At 42.9% G+C, this 22801-nt stretch overlaps 1 protein-coding gene across 1 annotated transcript; it reads left to right on the top strand.

Moving 5' to 3' along the window:
• The first annotated feature begins 8585 nt into the window (after positions 1 to 8585).
• Positions 8586 to 22370, top strand: LOC121859261 (von Willebrand factor A domain-containing protein 7-like). The gene is made up of 9 exons (XM_042356018.1): positions 8586 to 8693; positions 11080 to 11309; positions 11469 to 11757; positions 12653 to 12755; positions 15182 to 15321; positions 15717 to 15828; positions 16666 to 16767; positions 17475 to 17587; positions 22350 to 22370. Exons 1-9 carry the CDS (start codon positions 8586 to 8588, stop codon positions 22368 to 22370), a joined length of 1218 nt encoding a protein of 405 aa, XP_042211952.1.
• The last annotated feature ends 431 nt before the right edge of the window (positions 22371 to 22801 follow it).

Here is a 22801-nt window from a genome sequence, read left to right as displayed (position 1 = left end):
TCTGTTTTATTTTTTACTATGTGGGGTTTTTGTCCGGTAGGGGTGGGGATTTTGTCCGTTGGGGTTTTTGTCCGTATCCCAACCTCCACACACACACACACACCTAACTACAAACCTTCCCCAATATGTAAACAAGACTAAATGTAAAGTGTGTGGCCAGACATATAGCCACACACTAGAACACTACGTCCTCGACTGTGTGAAGATAGAACCTTTTAGGGACAGGTCCAAGCACACTGTGTGTGAAATGGCATCGACTCTATTCACATAGTGAAGAAAACAAACTAAGCGAGATAGTAGTGACTAGTAACGATGTTAGTAAGCAAATAGACAAACTAAAGCCTAATAAGTCACCTGGTCCCGATGAGATATTTGCCAGAGTATTAAAGGAATGTAAGGAAGAGCTTAGTATGCCCTTAGCAAAGTTGTTTAACATGTCCTTAAAAACAGGTGTAGTACCAGAATTCTGGAGGATAGCGAATGTAATACCGATTTTCAAGAAGGGGGATAGATCACTATCCTCTAACTACCGTCCAATCAGTCTAACATCATGTATGATATATATGGACACAAAGTAGTACCTTCAGCTGTATATTATTATATTACTCTTATATTACTCTTATTAATTATGTATAGTAAAGTATTACAGAACATGTATTAATTCTATGTAATATTCCATTTATTGTGCACCATATTATGTATATAAATTATCACATTTATACTTTATGTATTCAGCTTGTGAATGCTGGCATCTGTACAGGCCAGCGCGTAGTAATACATAGATAGAGAAGTAGTGAAGACCGAGTCCTGGTGGCGTGACCACAGGCTTCTGCGTCCTACTGTTTGTATATATATCTCCCGTACGAGAATAGAACCTACTTTTAAAGACAACAAGTGTTTGTGTATACCCTCAGTAGTATAGAACATTCTTTGGGTATCTGGCAATACGCTAGACATCAATTGTAGGCAAAGTACTAGAAGCAATCATTTCAAACTCTATTCGAAACCACCTAGAGAAGCTCAAACTGATCAATGATTCCCAGTATGGCTTCACAAGCGGACGTTCATGTCTAACTAATCTATTAACATTCTTTTCATCAGTTTTCGAATCGGTGGACGAGGGGCACAATTATGATGTGGTATATCTCGACTTTAGCAAAGCCTTCGACAGAGTGCTCCACGAAAGACTAATAAGAAAGGTAGAAGCACATGGCATTAAAGGTAATATTCTAAAATGGATTAAGGCGTGGTTACAGGACAGGAAACAGCGAGTGAGAATTAACGGCACTAAATCCCATTGGAGCAACGTCACTAGCGGAGTTCCCCAAGGCTCAGTACTTGGACCATTATTATTTATTATATACATAAACGACATAGATATCGGCATAGACAGCAACATAAGTAAATTTGCTGATGACACTAAAATAGGACGTGTAATTAAATCTAACGAGGACTCCGCAAAACTACAGGAAGTTCTAAACGAATTTTTCGAATGGTCTGAAAAATGGCAGATGAAATTCAATATGGACAAATGTATAGGAGATGTAAACAGGGAAACCGGTTACCAGATGAACGATGCCATTGAGAAATCCGACTGCAACAGAGATTTAGGAGTAATGATAAGTAGGAATCTTAAGCCAAGTAAACAATGTGTTTTTGCTCGTAACAAGGCTAATAAAGTACTTGGGTTCATACAAAGGAGTGTTAGTTACAAGGCTAGCGAGGTCATCTTAAGACTATATCTTGCGCTTGTGAGACCTCACCTGGATTACGCAGTTCAGTTCTGGTCACCGTATTACAGAATGGATATAGAATCCTTGGAAAGAATCCAGAGGAGAATGACAAGACTAATCCAGGGTATTAGGAACCTTGAGTACAGAGACAGGTTAAAGCATCTTAATTTGCACTCCCTCGAGAGACGTAGAGCGAGGGGCGACATGATAGAAGTGTATAAATGGAAGTCAGGGCTAAACAAAGGGGACATTACAAAGGTCTTCAAACTATCCAACCAGGAGCGAACTCGTAACAATGGTTTTAAATTAGACAAATTTAGATTTAGGCGCGAAATAGGTAAACACTGGTTTGGAACAGAGTAGTGGATGAATGGAACAAGTTACCAAACATCATCATTAACTCGAATACGCTGGATAGCTTCAAACATAGGTTGGATGCTTATATGAGCAATAGGGGTTGGGTGTAAATGGGACTGCCCAGTATGGGCCAATAGGCCCGCTGCAGTTTCCTCCATTCTTATGTTCTTATCTCTAATGGCAAGATAGCCGATATATTAAGATTGTATCCACTTTTTTTGCACTTAGTAACTACATCGGTTCTCATGTATAGAACCAAATACACAATGTGTTTGAATACTTCTCACGTAAATGTGAATAACAAAGTGTGAGGCCAGACATACTGCCTCACACGCCTGTACTCACGCAGTTGTGAATAAGTTACCCTTTATGTATAGAACTAAACAAATAATGTAATTGAAATACTGTGTAACATTCAGTGCCATAATATCCTGACAACGGGGGTTAATTATTATGAACCGTTGTAAACTCTACCGCTCAAAGGATGAGTGTGGGGTGCACAATAAAGTAGCCGCTGTAAATGACAAAAACAAAATCCCCCCAATACATACACACACACACCACTATTTATATACCTCCCCTCCACCCATATATATATACACACACACACACACACACACACAGTGGGTGCCCATCCACTCCAGCTGGTGCAGTCTGCCAAACTCCTGGGTGTAACTATAGACAACAAACTTGACTGGAAGGCCCATGAAAAATAACACAGTCAAGGCAGCCTCGTACCGTCTCTACATGCTACGACGACTTAGGTCACTTGGGACACCCACGCCAGAGCTGAGGACCATCTACAACGCCTTTATTCTCCCCAAACTAAAGTATGCATCACCAGCCTGGTCGTCTTCCCTCAACTCCACCCAACAACGTCAGCTAGAGAAGGTACAGTAAAGGGCCTGCAGAATCATGCTCAGCGCTGACTACACCGGCTACACCAACGCTCTCTCCACCCTGGAAATGCCATCCCTCAGTGACCTCCACCACCAAGCACTGGAAAGGTTTGGCAGTGGACTACTGCACCACCCTCGCCATCGCCACCTCCTGCCACCAGCAGCCCCCCACCCACCTCGCGCAGTCCGCCACTACAAAAAAATTCAGCCCATAAGAGCCCACACCGATAGATATAAGAACAGCACCATCCCATCTATTGTTAAAATAATAAACAACTCCTGATTTATGTACTGTACAGCCCTGTAAATGTATTCAATGCATATTATATCATTATGTCTAAATCAAATGTAAGTCTGTATATTTTCAGCCACCGGCTGCAACTCGATTAATAAACCGTTTATTATTATTATTATTATTATTATTATTATTACACACACACATGGTACACTCGCCACCACCAACACTGGATGAGAAGCAAAGAAAGACTCCGAAGTACATCAGGAGAGAAATGGGGACTCCCTACTCCGCCCAGGTGAGGAACTATGAATTCCTAACTTCACCACATGGGGAACAAGAACCTTCTCCAACACTCTGTTTGAGCTGGAGGACCTACCCGACCACGTGGTGCATCTGCAGCTGTAGTAAGGTAGAGGATTAACACCCAGGTACAACGGCCATCCAGACAGAGGGCGCCAACATCAGGTCACAAGAATGTTTACAAGTCCAGTTAAAACATTACCAGATCTATAGTTAATTTATATGTTGACTCTGTTTCTTATATTTTTGTATTGAAAGCTTTTCTCAATCAAGTGACCCACTCCCCGCTTCCACCATATGTAACCTATCACCTCTGTTCATTGTATATTTTCAGGCTTTGGGCTGCCGTGTTATCTTAAAGAACAGTTAAATATTATTATTATTATAATAGTATTTTTGTGTCTTCTAGTGCATCATTATCATAGTTGGAATGCACTAATAACCCCAAATGGTCTGAAAAATGGCAGATGAAATTCAATGTGGACAAATGTAAAGTACTCAGTATAGGAGATGTAAACAGGGAAACCAGTTACCAGATGAACAACGATGCCATTGAGAAATCCGACTGCGAGAGAGATTTAGGAGCAAAGTAAACAATGTGTTTTTGCTCGTAACAAGGCTAATAAAGTACTTGGGTTCATACAAAGGAGTGTTAGTTACAAGACTAGCGAGGTCATCTTAAGACTATATCTTGCGCTTGTGAGACCTCACTTGGATTAAGCAGTTCAGTTCTGGTCACCGTATTACAGAATGGACATAGAATCCTTGGAAAGAATCCAGAGGAGAATGACAAGACTAATCCAGGACATTAGGAACCTTGAGTACAGAGACAGGTTAAAGCATCTTAATTTGCACTCCCTCGAGAGACGTAGAGCAAGGGGCGACATGATAGAGGTGTATAAATGGAAGTCAGGGCTAAACAAAGGGGATATTACAAAGGTACTCAAACTATCCAACCAGGAGCGAACTCGTAACAATGGTTTTAAATTAGACAAATTTAGATTTAGGCGTGAGAAAGGTAAACACTGGTTTGGAAATATAGTGGATGAGTGGAACAAGTTACCAAACATCATCATTAACTCGAATACGCTGGATAGCTTCAAACATAGGTTGGATACTTATATGAGCAATAGGGTTTGGGTGTAAATGGGACTGCCCAGTATGAGCCAATAGGCCCGCTGCAGTTTCCTCCATTCTTATGTTCTTGCCTCACTCCCACGACCACGTTCGAGTGCCTCCTCTTACGGCATGAGGTGGGGTATATAGTACAAGGCAGTGATAACCATTTCACAAGTTTGGGTTATCGGTGACATTTTCACCCATCAACAACTTAATAAACACACACCAACGTACATCTGTCTCTCTCTCACACATACACACATATATCCATCTCACACACACACACATATCCATCTCTCATACACACACACATATATATCGATCTCTCATACACACACACATACACACATATCCATCTCTCTCACACACACACATATCCATCTCACATACACACACACATATCCATCTCACACACACACACACATATCCATCTCTCATACACACACACACACATATCCATCTCTCACACACACGCAAATACACCCACACATATCCATCTCTCACACACACACAAATACACCCACACATATCCATCTCACACACACACATATCCATCTCTCACACACACACACACACCCACACATATCCATCTCTCTCTCACACACACACAAATACACCCACACATATCCATCTCTCTCTCTCCCACACATACATATCCATCTCTCTCTCTCTCTCACACACACACACATATCCATCTCTCTCTCACACACCCACACATATCCATCTCTCTCTCACAGACCCACACATATCCATCCCTCTCTCTCTCTCCCTCTCCCACACACACATGGAACAGTCTACCAGCCTAAGTTATGGACCCTTAGAACAGTACTGGGCTTTAAAACAGCCATTGACAACATTACCAGGAACAATGGAACGATCCTACACAGGCCACTGACCTCCTGACCTCAGCATGACCATCTCAACTGAATGATCATGAGGTAAATAATTTCAATATCCACACACACACAACCCCCTCCCCCCATACACAAACCCACCCACTTACCCCCTGCCCCCCCCATACACAAACCCACCCACTTACCCCCCTGCCCCCCCCATACACAACCCACCCACTTACCCCCTGCCCTCCCCCCCATACACAAACCCACCCACTCTACCCCCCCGCCCTCCCCCCATACACAAACCCACCCACTTACCCCCGCCTCCCCATACACAAACCCACCCACTTACCCCTGCCTCCCACACAAACCCATTCTGACCCATCCATATCCAAACGGCATATACACTCATTCACCCCTCACCATCTCAAGTGCTCACCTTCAAGCACAGGTATGGGAAACTACAGGTGTTAATCATCACTTTATAATTTTTCCTTGTTGACTGAAGATAAGAGTGTGAGTGTGTGTGTGTGTGTGTGTAATAATAATAATAATAATAATAATAATAATAATAATAATAATAATAATAATAATAATAATAATTAACGGTTTATTGAAAAAATTCTGCAGCCCAAAGGCAGAAAATATCCATTGGACATAAATGACTTTTTACATACATTGGTGGTTTAACAAAAGCCTTCATTAGAGAACGGTAAAGGAACATACAGTGAACATACAGATTAATGTAGGTGTTGAACAGCAAACTCGTAGTGTAGTAACTCCCTCCCAGATGGTGTTAGGATGAACTCACGTGGTGTAGTAGTTCCCTCAGATGATGTTATGAGGGACCTGGCGTGGTATAGTAATTCCCTCGCAGATGGTGTTATGAGGGGCCTCACGTGGTGTAGTAATTACCTCACAGATGGTGTTATGAGGGACCTCACGTGGTGTAGTAATTACCTCACAGATGGTGTTATGAGGGGCATCACGTGGTGTAGTAGTTCCCTCACAGATGGTGTGATGAGGGACTTGACGTGGTGTAGTAATTCCCTCACATATGGTGTTATGAGGGACATGTGGTGTAGTAATTCCCTCACATATGGTGTTATATGAGTGAGGTTTGGTCTTAGGCCTTCCTGTCGTAGACGGATTAACACATCTCTGGTTGTTGTTGGGTCTCACGGGCCGTTATCACTGGGTACCTGGGACCTCACTGTGGGTTAACTTGGGTAAGACTATTACTGTTGAGTTGTTCTCACTGACTTAAGCACTGTTCACCTCTGTTCACCTCTGTTTAACACTGGTTCCGTTCCTTTCCTAAATGAAATTGTAACTTCTGGCGAGAACTTGTTGATACTCCGGTGGGGAGGAGGGTTCAGGGGAGGGGGTTGGTATGGGCCAACTTAACAGTTGACCTGGCTGCTCCGAGAGGAGCGCCAGGTACGTCTTGAGCCTTCGGTGGTCAAGGATGTAGTGTGTGTGTGTGTGTGTGTGTGTGTCTTAATACTGAATAATTATAATACAGGGTAGTTGAAATAATTATACCCTCTACCACCCAAATTATACCATCACCATTATACACACACTAACAGAACCAAAATTATACCAATTATACACTAAGTCATGAAAATTATACCACCTATCACCATTATACACTGAATCTTCCTCATCATTATACAAGGATACATCACCTATCATAAAGAGTACAGAGACAATTTGCTATCAGTCATATTTCTTTCCAGGTAATGGTAAGGGACAGGTGTTGACTCCCACAGAGATTGAATCACCATGTACAGTAACTTGTGCAGCCCAATAATAATAATAATAATAACATTAAAAGTACATGTAATAATAATAATAATAATAATAATAATAATAATAATAATAATAATAATAAAGAACCAAAGAAAACGAATAACAAAATTAAATACAGGTACAGCAAAATAATGTCAATCTGTCGGAACTTACAATACGTCTCAGCTGTTTGGGGAAAAATACATCACGTGACGATAAGAGTCCATTAAGAATTCCCCAAAACCAGATTCTCAGAGTTACATGAGAAAAATTGCTCTCTAAAACGGAAATTCAAGTACAGTCAAATTGTCTCACGTAAGCCACGATAAAAAAGTGGATTCTCAAAAGTTCCTAAGTTCAATTTTCCTCCTAACTGGTGGTGTGAGAACGTATCTAACTGACTCACTTAAGCTACCACACAAAGATGGATTCTAAAAGGTTCCTAAGTTCAATTTTCCTTCTAACTGATGATGTGAGAACGTATCTAACTGACTCACTTAAGCTACCACACAAAGATGGATTCTAAAAGGTTCCTAAGTTCAATTTTCCTTTTAACTGATGATGTGAGAACGTATCTAACTGACTCACTTAAGCTACCACACAAAGATGGATTCTCAAAAGTTCCTAAGTTCAATTTTCCTTCTAACTGATGATGTGAGAACGTATCTAACTGACTCACTTAAGCTACCACACACAAAAATCATCCAAAATAACACCAAACTTACACTGAGACTCTACCTTACTAAGTTACATTCACTTAACACAAATTAGAACACAAAATTATGATGTAAAGGCTAGGTGAAATCTAACCCTGAGTAGTTCACGGTCTGGCTGAATGATGGCGCTGAGGTTGTCTGTAAAGGCATCTGTCTGTCTGGATACTGAGAAAGGCATCTGTCTGTTTATCCGTGTCTGTATCTCTATCTAACCTTCCTTGCCTCTGTCTGTGTAGGGTACTAAGAAACTTGTCTGTCTGTCTGTGTCAACAGGACAGGTGTCTATAAATCAATCTGCCTGTGTCTCAGAATGGCATGTAATCAGTACTGTACTCCTTTACTTTACATGTCTTTGTCAATCTATCTATGTAATGAGAAATAAAAACATAAATAAAACAATTAAAAATCAATTAAAACAAGAATATACACACACACAAAAAAAAATCCTAGATAAATAACATAAAATATAAATAAAAACATCAACTAAAAAAATCTGGCATTTCCCACAAGCAGAAGTTGCCATTTGCCACTATCTTCTGCCGGGTATATATAAAGCACCGTGTGACTCCTCTAGCATCATTTAGCTCCGAGCCATGTGGAGGAGCATAGCCATTCTCCTAGTGCTGGTGGCTGGGGGCTGTGTCTTAGCTACATGGACTGTTAGTGACCCTGACTTGGTTGGAATACTCTGCCCGGGAGAGGTAAATTACGTTAAGCTTTGGTGAGACGGGAGGGGGGGGGTTCCTCGTTAAGCTTTGGTGAGATGGGGGACAATTTCTTCATTAAGCTTTGGTGAGATGGGGGACAATTTCTTCATTAAGCTTTGGTGGGCAGGACAATTTCTTCATTAAGCTTTGGTGAGGAGGAGACAGGTTACTAGTTATTTGTGGGGTAAAGAGGTTTTCTTAAGCTTTGATGGGGGTAAAGAGGTTTCTCTTGCTTTGGTGGGGGTAAAGAGGTTTTTGCTTTTGTGGGGGTAAAGAGGTTTCTTGCTTTTGGTGGGGTAAAGAGGTTTCTCATTAAGCTTTGGTGAGGGACAAGTTCCTCGTTGCTTTGGTGGGGGGTAAAGAGGTTTCTTTAAGCTTTGGTGGGGGTAAAGAGGTTTCTCATTAAGCTTTGGTGAGGAGACAAGTTCCTCGTTGCTTTGGTGGGGTAAGAGGATTCTCATTAAGCTTTGTGAGGAAGTTCCTCGTTGCTTTTGAGGTAAATAGGTTTCACATTAAGCTTTGGTGAGGGGAGATACAAGCTTCACATTAAGCTTTGGTGGGGGTAAAGAGGATTCTCAATAAGCTTTGGTGAGGGGACAAGTTCCTCATTAAGCTTTGGTGAGGGAGGGGAGACAAGCACCTGGTTTAGTTTTAGTTGCGTAGACACATCCCTCAATAAGCTTTGGCAGGGTAGGCAAGTTTCTCACTAAAGCTTGTTAGAAGTAAACAGTTTATATATCATTTAAATGTATCTGAACAACGTATGCATACTGATAACACAGGTACAGTATACATTTCAGCATGTATACAGTCATTAACAGGTACACAGTTCAGCATGTATACAGTCATTAACAGGTACACAGTTCAGCATGTATACAGTCATTAACAGGTACACAGTTCAGCATGTATACAGTCATTAACAGGTACACAGTTCAGCATGTATACAGTCATTAACGGGTACACAGTTCAGCATGTATACAGTCATAACAGGTACACAGTTCAGCATGTACAAATAACAGGTACACAGTTCAGCATGTATACAGTCATTAACAGGTACACAGTTCAGCATGTATACAGTCAAACAGGTACACAGTTCAGCATGTATACAGTCATTAACAGGCACAGTTCAGCATGTATACAATTACACAGGTACACAGTTCAGCATGTATACAGGAATTAACAGGTACACAGTTCAGCATGTATACAGTCATTAACAGGCAAGTTCAGCATGTATACAGTCATTAACAGGTACACAGTTCAGCATGTATACAGTCATTAACAGGTACACAGTTCAGCATGTATACAGTCATTAACAGGTACACAGTTCAGCATATACAGTCATTAACAGGTACACAGTTCAGCATGTATACAGTCATTAACAGGCACAGTTCATGTATACAGTCATTAACAGGTACACAGTTCAGCATGTATACAGTCATTAACAGGTACACAGTTCAGCATGTATACAGTCATTAACAGGTCACAGTTCAGCATGTATACAGTCATTAACGGGTACACAGTTCAGCATGTATACAGTCATTAACAGGTACACAGTTCAGCATGTATACAGTCATTAACAGGTACACAGTTCAGCATGTATACAGTCATTAATAGTACAGTTCAGCATGTATACAGTCATTAACGGGTACACAGTTCAGCATGTATACAGTCATAACAGGTACAAGTTCAGCATGTATACAGTCATTAACGGGTACACAGTTCAGCATGTATACAGTCATTAACGGGTACACAGTTCAGCATGTATACAGTCATTAACAGGTACACAGTTCAGCATGTATACAGTTATTAACAGGTACACAGTTCAGCATGTATACAGTCATTAACAGGTACACAGTTCAGCATGTATACAGTCATTAACAGGTACACAGTTCAGCATGTATACAGTCATTAACAGGTACACAGTTCAGCATGTATACAGTCATTAACAGGTACACAGTTCAGCATGTATTCAGTCATTAACAGATACACAGTTCAGCATGTATACAGTCATTAACGGGTACACAGTTCAGCATGTATACAGTCATTAACAGGTACACAGTTCAGCATGTATACAGTCATTAACAGGTACACAGTTCAGCATGTACACAGTCATTAACAGGTACACAGTTCAGCATGTATACAGTCATTAACAGGTACACAGTTCAGCATGTATACAGTCATTAACAGGTACACAGTTCAGCATGTATACAGTCATTAACAGGTACACAGTTCAGCATGTATACAGTCAAGCTTTTATCTATATATAGTGAAGTACCTTGATGCTATTTCAATGGACATTCTAAATACTGCGATGAAAAACCTATGGCATCCAGACGCTAGGAGACAAATTTTGTGTCTCCTGATGGAGTTTCTTTCATAGGGGGAGACTCGAGATCATGAATGGATAACACGTGAGGCGATCAGACGAAATATCCGCGACTTCTTCCTGAAATATCCGCCAGCACCCGATTTCGTGGTGTCTGAAAATGCCACGCTGACGGAACTCTTCCATAGCTACTACGGCCCCACCTCCTCCCCCACCAGGTTTATCAAGGCTGTCAATTCCATCGCAGCCGCCAACGTCAAGGCTGATTCGTTACAGCAGTACAGGTGTGTTTTAATGAGTTGCTTATGTAGAAAATACTAGTACAGAATCGATTACATGGTACAGCAGATGTGTTATTGGTTGTCATTAGTAGATGGATCTCTCTCTCTCTCTCTCTCTCTCTCTCTCTCTCTCTCTCTCTTACACCACCGCACTATCACCAGGTACGACCCGGCCATACAGGGAGACGGTGAACGTCTGGCGGAGGTCCAGTCCAAACTCACCGCCCGCTACCCGAAAATCCTCACCTCCATCCTACGCGACCAGGCTTACTCCGCCGCTCGCTCACTCCTCGGCACCTCCCTCCACACACTCCAGAAATTCTACTCCCACTCAACCTGGGTCGAACAAGGTCACGATGGCATACTGAAGGAGTTGGGCATCCCGGGCTATGTCTTGGATGGCCTAGCGGGGGAAGAGGAAGACGTCTGTGTACCTTGCCCCAATCCAGAGGTAAAGATGCGAGTAATTACAGTACTCAAATCCCATTCCCACATTCCCATTCCAGTCGAGAATAGTGACCCGACTTGAAAGCTATTTTAACTATTAGACACAGTACTAATGGGTTGTACTCTTTGCTTTTGTTGGGGCCTGTTAGGACTGGCCCCTAATAGGACTGGAGCCTATTTACACTGGAACCTACTAGGATTGGAACCTGTTAGGATTGGGCCCTAATAGGACTGAAGTCAATTAACACTGGGGTCTATTATAATTAGGGCTAATTTGCACTTGGGTCTACTTGCACTGTCCCTGGGATCTAATAAGCATGGGGTCTAGCAAACATGGGGTCTAGCAAGCATGGGGTTTAGCAAGCATGGGGTCTAGCAAGCATGGGGTCTAGCAAGCATGGGGTCTAGCAAGCATGGGGTCTAAAGGAGCATGGGGTCTAGCAAGCATGGGGTGGGTCTAGAGAGAGCATGGGGTCTAGCAAGCATGGGGTCTAGTAAGCATGGGGTCTATAAAGCATGGGGTCTAGCAAGCATGGGGTCTAGCAAGCATGGGGGTGGGTCTAGAGAGCATGGGTCTAGCAAGCATGGGGTCTAGCAAGCATGTGTGGTCTAGTACATGTGTCTAGGCACATGGGGTCTAGCAAGCATGGGGTCTAGGCGAGCATGGGGTGGGTCTAGAGAGCATGGGGTGGGTCTAGAGAGCATGGGGTCTAGCACACATGGGGGTCAAGCGAGCATGGGGTTAATAAGCATGGGGTCTAGCACACATGGGGTCTAGTAAGCATGGGGTCTAGTAAGCATGGGCTCTAGTAGAACTGGGGTCTAGGAGGACAGGGGTCTAATAAACGTAGGGTCTAGTAGATCAGGAGCCCTCAACACTAACACTAACAATGTAACAGGGGTGTGATGGCAACGTGCTGGAGAAGGCAGGTCTCAGTACTGGCTACTATGTGTATCCTGACGACATCGGCAGCGACTACCTCATTCCTAAGCCTTCTACAGGTGAGTCTTCTGAACCCATAACTACCTCATTCCTAAGCCTTCTACAGGTGAGTCTTTTGAACCCATAACTACCTCATTCCTAAGCCTTCTACAGGTGAGTCTTCTGAACCCATAACTACTTCATTCCTAAGCCTTCTACAGGTGAGTCTTCTGAACCCACAAGTACCTCATTCCTAAGCCTTCTACAGGTGAGTCTTCTGAATCCATAACTACCTCATTCCTAAGCCTTCTACAGGTGAGTCTTCTGAACCCATAACTACCTCATTCCTAAGCCTTCTACAGGTGAGTCTTCTGAACCCACAACTACCTCATTCCTAAGCCTTCTACAGGTGAGTCTTCTGAACCCATAACTACCTCATTCCTAAGCCTTCTACATGTGAGTCTTCTGAACCCATAACTACCTCATTCCTAAGCCTTCTACAGGTGAGTCTTCTGAACCTACAACTACCTCATTCCTAAGCCTTCTACAGGTGAGTCTTCTGAACCCACAAGTACCTCATTCCTAAGCCTTCTACAGGTGAGTCTTCTGAACCCACAACTACCTCATTCCTAAGCCTTCTACAAGTGGTCTTCTGAACCTGTAACTACTGTTCCTAAGCCTTCTACAGGTGAGTCTTCTGAACCCATAACTACCTCATTCCTAAGCCTTCTACAGGTGAGTCTTCTGAACCCATAACTACCTCATTCCTAAGCCTTCTACAGGTGAGTCTTCTGAACCCACAAGTACCTCATTCATAAGCCTTCTACAGGTAAGTCTTCTGAACCCATAACTACCTCATTCCTAAGCCTTCTACAGGTGAGTCTTCTGAACCCATAACTACCTCATTCCTAAGCCTTCTACAGGTGAGTCTTCTGAACCCCTTTTATTAGTATATTTAAACACTCACCAAGAACCCTATAAGCACTATGCAATCTGAGAACTGAACTTAGAATCTGAAACCATTCCTAGATGACAAGTCCTATTTTGCTCAATCTCACACCCACTGTATCCATGTGTAGAAGTGTACCTACTGTAATATTTGTACCTATTCTGTATTTCTGAATGAACAATTCCTGTACTTTTGTTTCTGATAAATAATGTGACTGTAACTGTAATACACTAATACATCTCATTAAATAAAGCTTGTATATGTACCTGGTTCTTTGTAACTGTATTGGTGTTACTGAATTAATAAGATCTCTGTACTGTACCAGATAATGGGGCCAATTACTGTAATCTTGTAATGGCAATGGATTATGATTACTGTGTACTCATAATTGTAATCGTAATCCAAACATTCATTCCTATGTAATCATAACTGTAATACATCTACAATTACAGTCTGTGATTGTAATTGTAATTATGATTTTCCCCCCAAAAAATCGTCATGTACTTTGATTACAATATGAATACAAGTGAATTAGGTCGTTGTAATCTGTACTTGAGTATAGATTAGGCTGGGTATACAAGTTCCTCTCTTCCCGTTCCCGTTCCCCAGTGTTTGGTTAGGTTAGCATTAGGGTGTTTCATCTTCAGGTGATATAAGCTGGGGTGAGGGAAGGTGGGGGGAGGGGGGAGGAGGGGAGGGGAGTGGAGGGAAGGGGGGGGAGGGGGAGGAGGGGAAGGTGGGGGGGGAGGGGGGAGGGAGGGAAGGTGGGGGAGGGGGGGGAGGAGGGAAGGTGGGGGAGGGGGGTAAGGGAAGGTGGGGGAGGGGGAGGAGGGAAGGTGGGGGGAGGGGGGGGTGGAGGGAAGGTGGGGGAGGGGAGGAGGGAAGGTGGGGAGGGGAGGAGGGAAGGTGGGGGAGGGGAGGAGGGGAAGGTGGGGGAGGGAGGGAGGGAAGGTGGGGGGAGGGGGAGTGAGGGAAGGTGGGGGGAGGGGAGTGAGGGAAGGTGGGGAGGGGAGGAGGGAAGGTGGGGGAGGAGGGGAAGGTGGGGGGAGGGGAAGTGAGGGGAAGGTGGGGGGAGGGGGATGAGGGGAAGGTGGGGGGAGGGGTGGAGGGGGGGGAGGGGGGAGAGGGGAGGGGGGAGGGAGGGGAGGGGGGAGGGAGGGAAGGTGGGAGGGGGAGGGGAGTGAGGGAAGGTGGGGGGGGAGGGGGGGAGGAGGGAAGGGGGGAGTGAAGGAAGGTGGGGGGGAGGGGGAGGGAGGGAAGGTGTGGGGAGGGGGGTGGAGGGCGTGAGGGGAGGGGAGAGGGAAGGTGGGGGGGAGGGGGGGTGGAGGGAAGGTGGGGGGAGGGGGAGAGGGAAGGTGGGGGGAGAAGGTGGGGGAGGGGTGAGGGAAGGTGGGGGGGGAGGAAGGTGGGGGGGAGGGGGGGGAGGAGGGGAAGGTGGGGAGGGGGAGTGAGGGAAGGTGGGGGAGGAGGAGGGAAGGTGGGGGGAGGGGGTGAGGGAAGGAGGGGGGAGGGGTGTATGTGTGATAATCTTCAGGTGATCCGATAAATTGTCCCCAGGTGGTAAGTGTAGTCACGGAGGCTCACTAGACACCAGCAGAAGTGAACCTGCTATTGGTGGCATCAACAAGGACACTTCCTACCCCTGCTTCTCCCCCCACCACCACCTCCACCTTCAGGCTGCTGATCTTGCTGTCAAGGTAACCTAACATAACCTAACATAACCTAACATAACCTAATCTAACGTAATCTAAACTTAATTCAACTTAACCTAACTTTTAACTCTTGATGTCCAGGTAACTTAACAAAACCTAAACTAACCTTGATGCCTAGGCAACAAAACTTAACCTAACGTAACTTTTAAGTTTATGTAATTTAACTTAACCAAACTTTAACGTCCAGGTAATTCAATTTTCCCAAAGATAACCTTGATGTCCATATAACCTAACCTAACCAAAGATAACCTTAATGCTCATATAACCTAACTTAACCCAACCAAATCTAACCTAACCCAACCAAATCTAACCTAACATAACCTAACCTAAAATAGCACTGATGCCCATATAACCTAACCTAACCTAACCATACTGACCAGGCCACACAGTATTACCTGGACCGGGTGCTAGATGCAGTTGGGGTGGACATGTACAGAAGATTCTATGATCTATATGAAGGCTCGGCTCTCTCTATCTGCATTGATACTACAGGTGAATTCGCTCTCTTTCCTCTCTCTCTCTTTCTCTTGAACAGGTGCTCTCTCTCTCTCTCTCTCTCTCTCTCTCTCTCTCTCTCTCTCTCTTTTACAGGTGCATTCTCTCTCTCTCTCTCTCTCTCTTTTACAGGTGCATTCTCTCTCTCTCTCTTTACAGGTGCATTCTCTCTCTCTCTATTACAGGTGCATCTCTCTCTCTCTCTCTCTCTCTCTCTCTCTCTCTCTCTCTTTTTACGGGTGCACTCTCTCTCTCTCTCTCTCTCTCTCTCTCTCTCTCTCTTATTCCCAAAAGAGAAACATCATTATTGTCATTATATCATCAAATATTATTACACATTATCATTATTATCATTGTTATTAGCATTATCATCACTAATTGCTTATTAATCTCATTATTATCAATATAAACATCATCATCACTGGCATTAGTATCATCTTCACCACCACCATCATAACCATTATTATCACCATCATTATCATTACACATCATAACCATCATCATCATTATCACTGGCATTAGTATCATCTTCACCACCACCATCATAACCATTATTATCACCATCATTATCATTACACATCATAACCATCATCATCATCATCACTGGCATTAGTATCATCCTCACCACCACCATCATAACCATTATTATCACCATCATTATCATTACACATCATAACCATCATCATCATTATCACTGGCATTAGTATCATCTTCACCACCACCATCATAACCATTATTATCACCATCATTATCATTACACATCATAACCATCATCATTATAACAAGCATCACTATCATCATCATCATTGCTCATCACAGCTAAATGTTCTTCAGGGTCTATGGATGATGACATCAGGGCGGTTCAAGAACAAGTCGCTGAGATTGTGGCCAACTCCCACCCTGAACTGTACATCCTGGCACCCTTCAACGACCCAGGTAAGCCAAGTGCCCCTCCGAAACCAGGGTCAGGTCACGTGTCATCTATGTCAGGTCACGTGTCTTCTAGGTCAGGTCACGTGTCCTCTAGGTCAGGTTACGTGTCCTCTAGGTCAGGTCACGTGTCCTCTAGGTCAGGTTACGTGTCTTCTAGGTCAGGTCACGTGTCTTCTAGGTCAGGTCACGTGTCTTCTAGGTCAGGTCACGTGTCTTCTAGGTCAGGTCACGTGTCTTCTAGGTCAGGTCACGTGTCTTCTAGGTCAGGTCACGTGTCTTCTAGGTCAGGTCACATGTCTTCTAGGTCAAATATACTTTACATCAGGTCAATTACATTCTAGGTCACGTCTAATACACTCTATGTAAGGTCAAATACATTCTAGGTCAGGGCACTTGCCTTCTAGGTCAGGTTAAGTGACATTTAGGTTAGTTTGAGTTTGGTTTGGGTTAGGTTAGGTTAGGTTTCGGGCGTGTTAAACTAATCAGGTTTTACCTAGGTGTGATTGGTTAGGTTAAATTTAGGTTAGTTAGGTTAGGTTAGGTTAGAGTTGGAGTTGGATTAGGTTAGGTTAAGTTAAAAAAATCAAGTTAGGACCAACAGGTACAACCAAGTTAGACCAAAGTGAGTCAGATTCTGGTAAGTTAAGACCCCAAGCCTAATTAACCAACCAACGACCACCTGTAACACCTCCTACCTGGTCATCCTGCAGAAGTGGGACCTCTCCTGGTGACGGACAACGCGCAGGAGTTTCTCGATGCTGTCAATGCTCTGGTCCCCGGCGGAGGTGGTGACGAGCCTGAGCTGTTCTGGGGAGGTCTTCAGGTAGGCGGTCCAAGCTGCTCCTCTGAAATATAATTGAAGTTACTTGTCTGTTGAGTGCATTCCTGTCTTGTTTGGTGTACGTCTGGTAACCTAAAAGCAACGCAACTTAACCTAAAGTAACATAACTTAACCTAAAGTACCGTAACTAAACCTAAAGTAAAATAACGTAACCTAAAGTAACGTTACTTAACCTAAAGTAACATCATAACCTTAAGTAATAATGTAACCTAAAGTAACATAACGTAACCTAAAGTAACGTAACTTAACCTAAAGTAACATAACGTAACCTAAAGTAACGTAACTTAACCTAAAGTAACGTAACTTAACTTTAAATAACATAACGTAACCTAAAGTAACATAACTTAACCTAAAGTAACATAACGTAACGTAATTTTACCTAAAGTAACGTAACATAAAGCAACGCAACTTAACCTAAAGTAACCTATAGTAATATAACCTAACTTAAATTAATATAACCTAACCTAAAGTAACATAGCATAACCCAGCCTAACTTAACCTAACCTAAAGTAGTGTGACATAACCCAGCCTAACTTAACCTAACCTAAAGCAGTGTGACATAACCCAGCCTAACTTAACCTAACCTAAAGCAGTGTGACATAACCCAGCCTAACTTAACCTAACCTAAAGCAGTGTGACATAACCCAGCCTAACTTAACCTAACCTAAAGTAGTGTAATGTAACCCAGCCTAACTTAACCTAACCTAAAGTAGTGTAATGTAACCCAGCCTAACTTAACCTAACCTAAAGTAGTGTAATGTAACCCAGCCTAACTTAACCTAACCTAAAGCAGTGTGACATAACCCAGCCTAACTTAACCTAACCTAAAGCAGTGTGACATAACCCAGCCTAACTTAATCTAACTTAAAGCAGTGTGACATAACCCAGCCTAACTTAACCTAACCTAAAGCAGTGTGACATAACCCAGCCTAACTTAATCTAACTTAAAGCAGTGTGACATAACCCAGCCTAACTTAACATAACCTAAAGTAGTGTAACATAACCCAGCCTAACTTAACCTAACCTAAAGTAGTGTAATGTAACCCAGCCTAACTTAACCTAACCTAAAGTAGTGTAATGTAACCCAGCCTAACTTAACCTAACCTGAAGTATCGTAACTTAACCTAAAGTAACGTAACTTAACCTAAAGTAACAATATAACCTAGGGTAACATAACTTAACCTAAAGCAGTGTGACACAAATCCAGCCTAACCTTAAACTAATCCCAAAGCAGTGACAGCAACCCAGCCCAACTTAACTCCAACCCCAAAGCAGTGTGACAACCCAGCCCAACTTAACCCAACCCAAAGTAGAAAGTGACACAACCCAGTCTAATCTCAACTCTGAACCCAAAGTAGTGTAATGTAACCCAGCCTAACTTAACCTAACTAAAGTAGTGTAATGTAACCCAGCCTAACTTAACCTAACCTAAAGCAGTGTAACATAACCCAGCCTAACTTAACCTAACTAAAGTAGTGTAATGTAACCCAGCCTAACTTAACCTAACCTAAAGCAGTGTGACATAACCCAGCCTAACTTAACCTAACCAAAGTAACATAGCATAACCCAGCCTAACTCAACCCAACCTAAAGCAGTGTAACATAACCCAGCCTAACTTAACCTAACCTAAAGCAGTGTAACATAACCCAGCCTAACTTAACCTAACCTAAAGTAACATAGCATAACCCAGCCTAACTTAACCTAACCTAAAGCAGTGTAACATAACCCAGCCTAACTTAACCCAACCTAAAGCAGTGTAACATAACCCAGCCTAACTTAACCTAACCTAAAGTAACATAGCATAACCCAGCCTAACTTAACCTAACCTAAAGCAGTGTAACATAACCCAGCCTAACCTAACCTAACCTAAAGCAGTGTAACATAACCCACCAATCCTAACCTAACCTAAAGTAACATAGCATAACCCAGCCTAACTTAACCTAACCTAAAGCAGTGTAACATAACCCAGCCTAACTTAACCTAACCTAAAGCAGTGTGACATAACCCAGCCTAACTTAAACCTAACCTAAAGTAACATAGCATAACCCAGCCTAACTTAACCTAACCTAAAGCAGTGTACATAACCCAGCCTAACTTAACCTAACCTAGTAACATAGCATAACCCAGCCTAACTTAACCTAACCTCAAAGCAGTGTAACATAACCCAGCCTAACTAACCAACCTAAAGCAGTGTAACATAACCCAGCCTAACTTAACCCAACCCAAAGTAGTGTGACATAACCCAGCCTAACTTAACCCAATCCAAAAGTAGTGTGACATAACCCAGCCTAACTTAACCTAACCTAAAGTAGTGTAACATAACCCAGCCTAACTTAACCTAACCTAAAGCAGTGTAACATAACCCAGCCCAACTTAACCTAACCTAAAGCAGTGTAACATAACCCAGCCTAACTTAACCTAACCTAAAGCAGTGTGACATAACCCAGCCTAACTTAACCTAACCTAAAGCAGTGTGACATAACCCAGCCTAACCTAACCTAACCTAAAGTAACATAGCATAACCAGCCTAACTTAACCTAACTTAAAGCAGTGTAATGCAACCCAGCCTAACTTAACCTAACTAAAGTAGTGTAATGTAACCCAGCCTAACCTTTACCTAACCTAAAGTAGTACATAACCCAGCCTAACTTAACCCAACCTAAAGCAGTGTGACATAACCCAGCCTAACTTAACCCAACCTAAAGTAACATAGCATAACCCAGCCTAACTTAACCTAACCTAAAGCAGTGTAACATAACCCAGCCTAACTTAACCCAACCTAAAGTAAATAGCATAACCCAGCCTAACCTAACTCCAACCTAAAGCAGTGTAACATAACCCAGCCTAATTAACCTAACCTAAAGCAGTGTAACATAACCCAGCCTAACTTAACCCAACCTAAAGTAGTGACATAACCCAGCCTAACTTAACCTAACCTAAAGTAGTGTGACATAACCCAGCCTAACCTAACCTAACCTAAAGTAGTGTAACATAACCCAGCCTAACTTAACCTAACCTAAAGCAGTGTAACATAACCCAGCCCAACTTAACCTAACCTAAAGCAGTGTAATATAACCCAGCCTAACTTAACCTAACCTAAAGCAGTGTGACATAACCCAGCCTAACTTAACCTAACCTAAAGCAGTGTGACATAACCCAGCCTAATTAACCTAACCTAAAGTAACATAGCATAACCCAGCCTAACTTAACCTAACTTAAAGCAGTGTAATGTAACCCAGCCTAACTTAACCTAACTAAAGTAGTGTAATGTAACCCAGCCTAACTTTTACCTAACCCAAAGTAGTGACATAACCCAGCCTAACCTAATCTAACCTAAAGTAGTGAGACATAACCCAGCCCAACTTAACCAAACCTAAAGCAGTGTGACATAACCCAGCCTAACTTAATCTAACCTAAAGTAGTGTGACATAACCCAGCCTAACTTAACCTAACCTAAAGCAGTGTGACATAACCCAGCCTAACTTAACCAAACTTAAAGTAGTGACATAACCCAGCCTAGCATAACCTAACTTAAAGCAGTGTAACATAACCCAGCCTAACCTAACCTAACCTAAAGCAGTGTGACATAACCCAGCCTAATTAACCTAACCTAAAGCAGTGTGACATAACCCAGCCTAACTTAACCTAACCTAAAGCAGTGTGACATAACCCAGCCTAATTAATCTAACCTAAAGCAGTGTGACATAACCCAGCCTAACTTAACCTAACCTAAAGTAACATAGCATAACCCAGCCTAACCTAACCCAACTTAAAGCAGTGTAATGTAACCCAGCCTAACTTAACCTAACTTAAAGTGTAATGTAACCCAGCCAACTTAACCTAACAAAGTAGTGTAATGTAACCCAGCCTAACTTCACTCCCAACCTAAAGCAGTGTAACATAACCCAGCCTAACCTAATCCAACCTAAAGCAGTGTAACATAACCCAGCCTAACTTAACCTAACCTAAAGCAGTGTGACATAACCCAGCCTAACTTAACCAAACCTAAAGCAGTGTAACATAACCCAGCCTAACTTAACCTAACCTAAGCAGTGTGACATAACCCAGCCTAACTTAACCTAACCTAAAGCAGTGTGACATAACCCAGCCTAACTTAACCTAACCCAAAGTAACAGCATAACCCAGCCTAACTTAAACTAACCTAAAGCAGTGTAATACCCAGCCTAACTTAACCAAACCTAAGCAGTGTGACATAACCCAGCCTAACAACCTAACCTAAAGCAGTGTAACATACCAGCCTAACTTAACCTAACCTAGTAGTGTAACATAACCCAGCCTAACTTAACCTAACCTAAAGTAGTGTAACTAACCCTTAACAACCTAAAGCAGTGTGACACAACAGCCTAACTTAACCTAACCAAAGTAACATAACCCGCTAACTTACCTAACCTAAAGCAGTGTAACGTAACCCAGCCTAACTTAACCTAACTTAAAGCAGTGTGACATAACCCAGCCTAACTTAACCTAACTAAAGCAGTGTAATGTAACCCAGCCTAACTTAACTAACCTAAAGCAGTGTAATGTAACCCCAACTTAAAGCAGTGACTAACCCAGCCTACAACCAACCTAAAGCAGTGTAATGTACCCACCACAACCTAAAGCAGTGTGACATAACCCAGCCTAACTAACCTAACCTAAAGCAGTGTAACATAACCCAGCCTAACTTAACCTAACCTAAAGTAGTGTAATGTAACCCAGCCTAACTTAACCTAACCTACCGCAGCTGGCCCTGTCGGTAACCTAACTTAACCTAACCTACCACAGCTGGCCATGTCGGTAACCTAACCCTAACCTACCGCAGCTGGCCCTGTCGGTAACACTAATAACCTAACCTACCACAGCTGGCCTGTCGGTAACCCTAACTTAACCTAACCTACGCAGCTGGCCTGTCGGTAACCTAACTTAACCTAACCTACCGCAGCTGGCCCCTGTCGGAACAACTGAACCTAACCTACGCAGCTGGCCCGTCGGTAACCTAATAACCTAACCTACCGCAGCTGGCCTGTCGGTAACCTAACTTAACCTAACCTACCGCAGCTGGCCTGTGTAACCAATAACCTAACCTACCACACCGCTGTCGGTAACCTAACTTAACCTAACCTACGGCAGCTGGCCATGTCGGTAACCTAACTAACCTAACCTACCACAGCTGGCCCTGTCGGTAACTACTTAACC

Source organism: Homarus americanus, unplaced genomic scaffold (genome assembly GCF_018991925.1).
Source record: "Homarus americanus isolate GMGI-L3 unplaced genomic scaffold, GMGI_Hamer_2.0 scaffold23047, whole genome shotgun sequence".
Classification (NCBI taxonomy): Eukaryota; Metazoa; Arthropoda; class Malacostraca; order Decapoda; family Nephropidae; genus Homarus; species Homarus americanus.
Note: the sequence above shows the minus strand (reverse complement) of the source record. Positions and strands in the feature narration are given on the sequence as shown.